The sequence below is a fragment of the Etheostoma cragini genome, chromosome 2 (genome assembly GCF_013103735.1).
Source record: "Etheostoma cragini isolate CJK2018 chromosome 2, CSU_Ecrag_1.0, whole genome shotgun sequence".
Classification (NCBI taxonomy): domain Eukaryota; kingdom Metazoa; phylum Chordata; class Actinopteri; order Perciformes; family Percidae; genus Etheostoma; species Etheostoma cragini.
Genome location: NC_048408.1, coordinates 8,693,576 through 8,703,780, shown reverse-complemented (window position 1 = coordinate 8,703,780; position 10,205 = coordinate 8,693,576). Strand labels below are relative to the sequence as shown.

Here is a 10,205-nt window from a genome sequence, read left to right as displayed (position 1 = left end):
GGCAAAAGGGGGTCCAACCCGTTACTAGCATGGGGTACCTAATAAAGTGGCCGGTGAGTGTATATATATATATATATAGGAATAGCAGTCAGCTCTTATACCGAGCTATTTTTAAACGTGACCTCTAGGCCTATAGAAAACCGCTTGGCAGGATCTGACGTTCAAAAATAAATGCAGGCAATGTAACCTTTAAAGTAACATATACACTAAAAGGGAAAATATAATTTTTTTAAATGGATAAAACAGCAATCAATATCTTGGAAAAATTAGGAAATTGTGTTAAGAGATATAATAGAGAGCACTCCACAGTATCACATTAACATAAAGTACGACAGCAGGCAGGCAGCATTTCCACATTCAAGTAAATGGATGTTTGAGGCAACATTCATCAATCATTAATATACAAACTCAGAGTAATCTTCAGTAGTATCTCATTGTCAAAACATTAAGAAACAGTGGTTGAAAATATGACATTAAACATATATTTTTAGATATTTTTGGGGGGTTTTAGGTGTTTTTTTATAGATTGTATATATAACGGATTATTGGTCCCTGTGTGCACGTGCACTTCTTGTACCAGAGTGTAAACAGGAACCAAAGCAGAAAGTCCTAAGAGATCAGGCATTCTGTTCCAGTCGCAGATACAAGTCTTAGCAGTCTTAGTTCAGTTTTTAGATGTAAAGCAGAGGAATGTGTGAAACACCAAAGTTTACACGTTCCCATCACAGAAATAAAATCAATAACATTTTAATTCTATGGTTCCATTCCCGACAAAGAAATCCTCATGAATCATTCCAATATCATTTAGCATGGTCCAATACATTAAGGGAACTCTCTTGGTTGTGAGAACACAAGACTGCATCTATAAAAACAAAACCTGACAACAAATATAGCACCATGATGGTTCCCTGTGGGATTGAAATGTAGGACTGAATTACATTTTCCCACTGAGGTCATGTGCTGTATGCATACTGAAAAATATATTGTACATACATTCCATTAGTTGGATGCTGTTTCAAAGCACCATGAGGTCATGAGAACGCACTTTTTTGTTTGTTTAACCCCAGTGTGACTTTGAAACTCAAACCCTGGCAGTGATGGTACAACATCAACCACAGACAGGACTACAATCCACTGAACCTTCTATCTCCACTAAAGATCGCTGCTTTTCCCGTTTTGTCGCCCTCTATCACAACCACTGATTCTACATACTTTGGATCGGAGTAGGTTTACTATTCACTCTTTTCCTTGGAGTCCACCGTCTCTGCTTGATCCTCTTTAGGAGGGAATATCCACGCCAGAGCAGCACTGATCGTGCCGTCGCCGTTCTGACGCGAGAAGCAAAGGAAGGTGGCCCAAACGAAGGCACAGCAGCCGGTGAAGGCAGTCCGCACGTACAGAGGCACCAAGGCAAAGTTCAGAAACTGAGGGAGACAGATAAAGAAATATTTATATCATTGTTCTGGTATATTACATGTTTACATATCAAACAAAAATTCAGATTTACTATTGTGCAGCATAAAATAAATAGTTCCCATGCAGGTATTGTTTTGAGATGTCATACTGAAACCCTATTCTCTCATTTTAACTACAGAATGTAGTCCTTACTTTGTCAGTTTTGTTGTTATGATTTTTGGGATGGGTCCAACAATCAAGGGTTGTTCTGCAGGTTTGTCTTTCAAAATACATCATATTATCACATATGACAGCTATTCAAATTAGTAAAACCTTACAGGATTCAAGATTTTAATAGAGAAGACACCAAACTGAAAGGTCCACTTCCATTAGGTTCATGTGAGACGTGATGGGACGCTCAGAATCATTAGCAAGTGGGCCTTTGAGATTAGATTTTCTTCACTATATATTGTTCCCAAGGGTAAAGAACTGACATTTATCCGTGAAAGATGTCAATATTTACCTGCATAAATGGCCAGAACATTAGCCCCGTCTGAAAAGACAAACAGAAAGCACACAAACATTTGTAGTCGCACACAAACCTCAACTGACACAACTGAAATTTATGATTACAAAAAATAATCCTAATCTTTCAACTTTAGTGTCTGAGATGCGTGCTAATTAGTCGTATAGAGAGCCATCAGTAGAGCTCTCCCTAAACCAAATAATAGCCTACATGTTAAATCAGCAACAGTCATTAAATACATTAAAGGTCCCATTGCTCTTTGGATGCTTTTATATAACCCTTAGTGGTCCCCTGATATCATATCTGAAGTCTGTTTCCCAAAATTCAGCCTTGGTGTTACATTACATTACAGCCACTAGAGCCATTCCCAAATTTAGCTTTCCTTAGTTTGTGCCATTTCTGAGTCGGGGGGGAGGGGGGGGGGTTCTTTATGACCTCATAAGGGGCAAGATTCCAGATCATCCAATCTGAGCTTTCATTTTCTGAAAGGCAGAGCAGGGCCCAAGGCTCAGTTTACACCTATCACCATTCAAAGCCACTGGGGGACCATATGCAGGCTGGGGGAACACATATTAATGTTAAAAAAAACTCATAAAATGACATTTTCATGCCATGGGACCTTTGAGTCTCAGTTTTGGATACACGCACTATGACGTTGTATCTGTTTTCAATTAGGCACAAGTTAACTGTCTCATGTCACCTAAAGGTGCTAGCAAGACAAACCTGCTGTGACAGCCCGTGTCTCTGCTCCTACTCACCTTATATGTATTCAGGAACTTTTCTCTCCAGTCTTCAAAGATGTCGTCTTTGCCCTCCAAGATACTGACACCTGCGTGAAAACAAGACAAATGATAGTTCATTCTCTGACCGTCAGCTGAAAAATGCTTTGACTGATGGAAGGTTTATAGTGTAAGTGGACTTCAAAGACACAGTATGAAATGTATGTCCTATAGGAATAGGAAAAAAATCACTATGGCAATAATATCACTTCATGTACTGACAAGCTGTTTTATAGCACACATATTGGAACATGCTCTCGCAAACCATAAGCAGTACAATGACAGCATGTAGGCCTACAAAAAGTTGATTAAGCATAGTTTTCTGTTTAATAGGTTAAGGTTTTAGTTTTCCTATTTGCTTTACTGGTGCCAGATTTACAAGTTTGAGTTACTACAAGGCTAGTGTAATGGAAACATGACATTTAAGCATGATTTGACATATCAATATATATGACTTAAGTTAATTTATTCTGTATGTGTCCTCCCTGAAGAAGAGATCACAGCATTTTGAATGTTGGTGCCATAAAGTCTGAAAGATTGAAAGATACAGATGTCCATAGCTATGTTTATCGATAAGGGTGCAGGGTCAGGGACATCTTCTCTTCTGTACATGACCAAAGGCACAGGTTGTCTTTGGCAGCTAAGATAAATGACCATAGAAACTCTGAGGCATGAGGGACAGATGTAGAAAAGACCCAAGTGGCTCCAACTTGTCTGTGTGTTAAGATTAATTGTTTTGCTAAGATAAGGCAAGATTTCCAAACAAGGTCTCCTTTTGCTAGGGAAAGAGAATATAAGGCTGTGATGTTTGTGTTTAACTTTGCCAGACACTGACACACTGTTACTGCTGGTAACTCTGTGAAACTGTTTTGCCTCGCTATACTCCGCAGAGTGTAAGAAAATTCCCCGAAGACCGACCTTGGTTCACTGTAACCCTCGTGTTGTCTTCTAATTGACCTGGAAATTTTTGTTTCTCTGAGTCAAAATTTAAAATGTAAAACCTTTTATCATGGCTATGGAAGTCTTTTTCGACCCTTTTGTTGCTTTCCTACAATGATTTTGTCACTTTTTCAACTTTTTCTGAGCCTTTTGAAATTTCCGTGGCTTTTCCCCAAAATTTGTTAAAGATATTTTTTGACATTTGTCACTTTATGGGGTCCTTTTTTCACATTTTTGTCACTTTTATTGACATTTTTGTCTCTTTTTTAGACTTTTTAAAAAGTTCTTTTGCAAATTATTTTTTTCTCCAACTGCTATAAAATTGACAAAAAATACCCAAATTCGATGAAAGTAGTGTACTGATTATTTATTTAACTTGTGAGGAGCGTTGTTGGGAACGATCCATGTTACTTTTTTGGAAAATTTGTTTAAAAGAAACCTTAATTTTTGGTATTGAAACTTTTTGGAAAGGGGTCAAATTTGACCCAAAGACAACAGGAGGGTTACCGCTGTCTTTCAACAAAAGTCTCACTTCAAAACTTCCACCACACTGGCCATGTCATCCATATAGTCTACTTGATTGAGTGTGCCTGCTATTTAAGTGAAAGCCTACCTGTGGGCTACTACTTTTTCTAAAGTAGGCCTAGGCTTAATATACAGTGATAATGAATAGTCTTTGCTTCACAACTCCTTTCAGACACATTTCAAATCCAACATAGGCCTAATGAAGCACATCGTTGACAAAGTGAAGAGTTTCATGTGACCTCTGCTATTCAAGGTATGTTTTACATTGCAATAGACAACATGCTGGTATGATAAGAGCACTGAGAGGACTCGGGTCAGGTTACAAATTGACAGATAGGCTATGCGATCTGTTTTTAAGTTAACCATTAACTGGCTTGCAGGCGTTCAGAGTAACCCAGAGAGTTGTGGTGTGCTGTCAGCGGCTGTCCTGTCCTGTCCCTGTCCCTGTCCCTGTCCCTGTCCCTACCCTCCGTCCCACTGCCCACTACAATGATGAATGACCTGTGTAGAAGACACTGGTAGCCAGGGGTGCCGCTGTGGTCTGGTCCAGGAGCAGCTTCCTTATCACCATCCGGACGGAATTCCCGGGAAACCTCCGCTCCAGGAACCGCATCCAGAAGAAATTGAAGTTACCATGGAAACTGAACGCGACCACGGCGACGTTTCGTGTGTGTCTCCAGTCCATTTGTTCCCCTCGCGAGAACGACTGGTGGACGAAGTCCCCTCCAGCGAACAGACAACCGTACAGTGTAACGTTGGTGACCCATGGAAACCGACGGACATGTTTCAAAAACGTCTGTCGCATTATTAGTTACAGTTAGTGAGTTACTGAATGGAATGTGGTGTTGGCAAATTGAGCAAAATATAATAGCCTACTTTGGTTAATTTAAGCTAAATGTAACAAATGACACCGCTGTCTCATCTATCCGAACATCTCCGCAGCATCACAGATATGTTTTCTTCCGGATTCCAAAGGAAAGGGCTCATAAGACTTGTCGACGACACAATGTAGCCTACATATGTTTCTCGTATAATGAGCGTCGTGAAGTAATAAAATTCCAGACAGGATAGCCTATGCTTGCTTGCTACGCACCATGTGACACCCGGCACGGGACTGCTTGTCTCACCGGCCGGGTCGGCTCATTCTGCGTAAAATTATTACGCCCCTTTTTACGTAAAGAAGACGAAATGAATCACAGTTGGGTGTACAGTTCAAGGGCGGAGCACAACTGAAAACGTCCAGCAGCCAGCTCAACCTGGAACTGTAACGTTAAATGTCTCAGGGTCACCTCAGGTGACTCACCTGAAAAATGTTTTTAGCTGTGAACAAAATACTATAACAAAAGACATTATAGTTTACATGGTGCATCCATCAATGGGGCTCAAGGAGCCTCCAGCCAGGGACCGCTTCAGTGACAAAAAGCTTGTCCAACATCATATCTTTGTCAATAACAAGTAGGGTGACTATTGTTAAATTGGGAGACTTTTTGAAAATGTTAATTCTGGAACAATTTACAGCTAAACAGTCACATTTAGACAATAGTTGGCAAACCTTTAGTCTTCTATTAAAGTCCTGAACTCCATAATTACACCTTTTCAACTTAATTTACTCCAAACACAAAACATAGACATTTCAAACAAGATTTTACCATTTACATTTATTTAGCAACAGGTACAGTATGTTCACAAGTTGCACTGAATGCTTTAAGCACCTTGCAACCGTCTGAATAATAGCTGATGAAAAGACATTATACAGCGTTGGTTATATTTAAACAATTAACACAGAAGATGCAATTAGTAACATCATATTTGTGTCCCACAAGAACCCATATCATCCCTTGCAAAGTACTATACACACTTATACATGCGGTTTCCTAAAATGTACACATTGATGGCCATGTTTATAGCAGTAGGCTATGAGTATTCCATTCTTATTAGCAAGGTGCATTAGTAGAGAAAAATAAACTTTGCTAACCAATACAGAGTATAACCATTTGAATTCTCTTCACTGTTTTAGACCAAGTGCCAAAATAAACATTCTTCATTGTTAATCCCCACCTGTCATTATTCTTCAATAGGTCAGAATTCTACCTTTAAGGATCAGAACATTTTTCCCCCATTAAATACATATTGTTCATCATTTTTTTTAAGCATAGCTAAGTTAAGATTCAGATTGATTTAATACCTCCCAAATGTCTATTGGTTTTCAGACTTAAAACTTGCTTGAGCTGGGCAAGTTTCCTGGCAACTCAGTCACTGACAACATTAACATCATAAAGGCAATTAAATGAAATTTGAATTCTATTAGTATAAAATGAACAATGGCCGCATGCAAGGTAATAGAAAAAAGGTTTGGAAAAAAGTTCCACTGAATGTTTTGGGGCAAAAAAAAAATACAACAACATACAAAATGATAAGTAGTATTTTTTTAACTAGACATAAGACGTTTCCTTCGATAACTATAACAGCCAAGCATAGTTATACATTAACCTTGACTTACACAGTAGATGGTTAAGGTTGCAGACTTTAAACCACCTCACAAGAGTGGATAAATGTACATTTACAGGCATAAACAGAATCCCAGTACTTTCTCTACTCTCTCTACTGGACCAGCCAGATGAGTTAGGAGAGCCATTGTCCATACATGCAGTATAGTCCAGGCAGGGGCTACCTCCATGTTAAGACACAATGAACAAAGACAACAGAGGGTGGATGGGTCACAGTGTATCCATTAAGCTGAGAGGCAAAAGGAGTCAGGCTCAATGTTAGGGTCCAGTGAAAGATAGGAATAGGGCTTTATGACGAGACAACCCTCTCCCAGTCCCCGCTCTCAGTCCTGTGGTAGAGCTGTGGCTGCCCCCCAGGGAACAGGCTATCAGAGCTGGGGTGTCCCAAAAGGAACTGGATGGTGGTCTTCATGTGCTGGACGAAGTGTGGTGGCTCAGCCAGCGGAGAGGTGGACATGTACTAGGCATGACAGAGAAATACCAGAGTCAAAGTTTGTATTATGTAACTTTCTGGACATCTGCTTCACACTCACGTTGGGAGTGTTAGAACATAACAGAGGCCTTAGGGCTGCACAATTTATTGTTGTTTATCATCATCGCGATCACAACTGGTGCCATAAACACATCGTGAAAGGCTGCCACATATCGCAAAACACTTAGATTTCTTTTTTTGAGTTAGTTAAAAGTAAATTAGTAGAAAATAGCAGTTTAAAATGTCACTTTTTTAAGTAGTGCCTTTTGTATTTAAGTTGTTCAATAAAAGAATGTTGGAAATGATGTCCTTTCATTTGCTAAATTCAGAAAGCAATTTGTTTATTTTAGCAGAATTCTGAAAGCTGCAGAATTGCAGAAATTACTTTAACATTGTTTATTTATCGCAACAAATATCAACATTGCAATATTTAACAACATTATTCACATATCGCATATTTTCCTCATATTGTGCAGCCCTGAGAGGCCTTAAATGAAGCATGAAAAATACAGAAGTATAGCAAAGGATGAAGTAGACCACCTAGGACTTAATACTTTGCCATTACCTTTAAAATTGTGTCATCATCTTGTGACAACCAGAAAGCAATATCCAGATTTGGAGACCACTTGCAAGGGCCGATTTTAACAAGCCCTCGACTTGAGTCATATATGTCTGCCATCTGCAAGAAAAGAAAACGTTTGTATTGAGATTGGGTCCTTTTACTTACCACATTACTAATTATTAAATAGGGGGAAATCCCAACTTAATTTGTTTAAGATTATAACACTTAAACATTTGGTCATTACTTTTTGCATGAAACAGAAAGATGTGATTGGTGTCTGTGCCACAGACACCAATCACATTTTCCTTCTCAAAAAAATCGTCCAGTATTCACACATAGAAAACATTTTATATATATATCTATACACACACACACACACACACACACACACACACACATATATATATAAATAGTATATGTTATAGTACCTGTCCCCCAGTAAAGGTCCTTGCTGATCGCAACTCCTCTGCAGGTCCTTTATGAGTGAATGTTGATGGGAACACATCCCCTGTTTTAACATTTACACCTGTGCAGAAACAGACATGTAGACACAATATATTAGAGGTCACGTGCCATGAAGGCATAGCTCACACTTTGTAGCATATATTCATCACTTACCTATTCCATATACTACAGGCCTATGAGTTCCATCAACAACAATGTCATTCATTTCTACAAAAAAATGAGAACAGAAAAGTTAAATAGAACAAGGCGTGGCTGACAGAATGGTTAAGTCAAACAGGTGTCAAAGTTACCTGTAATGCAACAGGTTTCCAGATGAATATCCTCTTTCTGTTTTTGGAACGCTGCTGTAAAGTAAAAAGAGTCTTTCTAAGTGTTACAACTATCTTCCAACATAAGATTACTATGAGACACGGGGTAATTTGAAAGACTATACCCAGTATATTAAGGCTGAGTTTATGGGATGTTTTTGACTCATCGTTAAATCCCCCAGCAAGATGAAGCTCGAGTCTGCATAACGGAAAGCAAAGTGGAAGGACATCTGAATCGGATGTGCAATTTTTTATGTGTGTTTGTTTGTGTGTTTCGTACCTGCCCTCCTTACTGACATCACTCAGTGACATCACAGCTTTCACAAGGAGCGGGACTTCAGACCAGGTGCTGGAACCATCACAGTGAGCAAGGCAAACAGCTCCACTTCCTAAGACATAACAAATCATGGCAGACGTTAAAAGTGTCATTGCTATCCTAAATATATAGGCTACACAGGCAGGATAAGGCACACAGCATGAATCAAATGAAAGGATGTTACCGGTGTGTCGCAGCACAACCAAATGGCAGGTAGTGGCATCATCAGATCCCATTACTGAAACACAGTCTGTGATAAGTAAGACACAAAGCAAGTATTTTCATTATGATCCAGAATGGTTAACCTAGAATACTATCAGGGGGTCAGTTAGAGGTTAACAACAAAACACATGGATTGTGGTTGAACCTGAACTTGCATTAAAGACTAAAGAGACCATCACTATTTTGTCTAGAACGATATGTATAGTTTTTAATAGCAAAACATCTATTTCATTTCCATTTACAATAACATTTGAGCTGAGACTCATCGGGCTGGACTTACTGTCTGCTGGTGTTGTTGCAGCAAACTCTCTTTGTTGGACATACAAGAAGCACTTTGGGTCGACATCAACAAGTGGCAAGGAGCGAAATGCTATCGCATTTTCCTGTGACGCAGTAAAAACATAAAGTATAACTTTACAGGTATTAATACACACTAAACTTTATACAAACCCGGATTTTCTTGTTATATTGCTATACGTTCTTGGTTTGTGTATTCTTAGTGTGCACTAAACAAACCGAGGCCAGTTCCTTTAATTAAGTCATAAATCAGGTGTCTTTTATTTTCATGTCTTTCTCATTGAGTAGAATTTTTTTATTGTATTTAACGGGACATGCACATGATCTACTTTACTTACACTTCTTTAGATATGACAAAATAAAAATAATATGACCGTTTGTTGTTTTATTCGTGTGCGGGTGTCACCACAAAGCCTACCGCAGCCACCCTTTTAATTTAACGGATGGTCTGTCATGTGTGATTACTTACAGAAAGGCCCTATCTGCTGAACGTTTCTCTGCAAAATTTAGCCACACACTCTGGAAACAAACCTGTAAATGTGGATAGTAGTCGAACAGTTCCGCGGTCGAGCTTATGCGGTCAAGTCCTCTATTTTGAATGAACAACGGCATTTCCTTCAGCGAGGTCTAACAATACCTTAACATTAGCTGGTTATCATACTATTATAAAGACCAGTAACTTCATATTTTGATGGCTTAATATCTCGTAATATAAGAGGAAAATGTGCAGCAAATTAACTGCAAAACCAGCCCATCGGGTTGTACTTCCTGGAAGACTGACTTCCTCTACTGTTCCAGCAAAATAGAGCCTACAACGCCATCAACCGTTAGTTAAAAAGCACACAGCACGAACGCGTACACGAATCCAATTCACCATTATGACATTTGTACG

The 10,205-nt window shown here is 39.1% G+C and overlaps 2 protein-coding genes across 2 annotated transcripts; both read right to left on the bottom strand.

Annotated features, from left to right (window-relative positions):
- Positions 1-240: 240 nt before the first annotated feature.
- mpv17l (MPV17 mitochondrial membrane protein like) lies at positions 241-5,383 on the bottom strand. The gene is made up of 4 exons (XM_034892395.1): positions 4,666-5,383; positions 2,680-2,750; positions 1,919-1,948; positions 241-1,424 (listed from the first exon to the last, which is right to left on the bottom strand). The coding sequence occupies exons 1-4, from the start codon at positions 4,967-4,969 to the stop codon at positions 1,233-1,235; spliced, it is 597 nt and encodes a 198-aa protein (XP_034748286.1). The 5' UTR covers positions 4,970-5,383; the 3' UTR covers positions 241-1,232.
- A 421-nt stretch (positions 5,384-5,804) lies between these two features.
- Positions 5,805-10,129, bottom strand: ntan1 (N-terminal asparagine amidase). Its single transcript, XM_034892342.1, has 10 exons — positions 9,845-10,129; positions 9,297-9,399; positions 8,979-9,044; positions 8,759-8,867; positions 8,604-8,677; positions 8,461-8,514; positions 8,324-8,377; positions 8,134-8,231; positions 7,709-7,822; positions 5,805-7,131 (listed from the first exon to the last, which is right to left on the bottom strand). The coding sequence occupies exons 1-10, from the start codon at positions 9,923-9,925 to the stop codon at positions 6,961-6,963; spliced, it is 924 nt and encodes a 307-aa protein (XP_034748233.1). The 5' UTR covers positions 9,926-10,129; the 3' UTR covers positions 5,805-6,960.
- Between the last annotated feature and the right edge of the window lie 76 nt (positions 10,130-10,205).

What these genes read in the sequence shown, in the direction of transcription:
- mpv17l (XM_034892395.1), bottom strand. Translation starts at nt 4,969, where the DNA reads ATGCGACAGACGTTTTTGAAACATGTCCGTCGGTTTCCATGGGTCACC. An exon ending in TACCAGTGTCTTCTACACAG is followed by an intron (nt 2,751 to 4,665) that starts GTCATTCATCAT and finishes GTTTTCACGCAG; the next exon opens with GTGTCAGTATCTTGGAGGGC. An exon ending in AGTTCCTGAATACATATAAG is followed by an intron (nt 1,949 to 2,679) that starts GTGAGTAGGAGC and finishes TTGTCTTTTCAG; the next exon opens with ACGGGGCTAATGTTCTGGCC.
- ntan1 (XM_034892342.1), bottom strand. Translation starts at nt 9,925, where the DNA reads ATGCCGTTGTTCATTCAAAATAGAGGACTTGACCGCATAAGCTCGACC. An exon ending in ACTACTATCCACATTTACAG is followed by an intron (nt 9,400 to 9,844) that starts GTTTGTTTCCAG and finishes ACTGCGTCACAG; the next exon opens with GAAAATGCGATAGCATTTCG. An exon ending in GCCTGTAGTATATGGAATAG is followed by an intron (nt 8,232 to 8,323) that starts GTAAGTGATGAA and finishes GTTTCTGCACAG; the next exon opens with GTGTAAATGTTAAAACAGGG.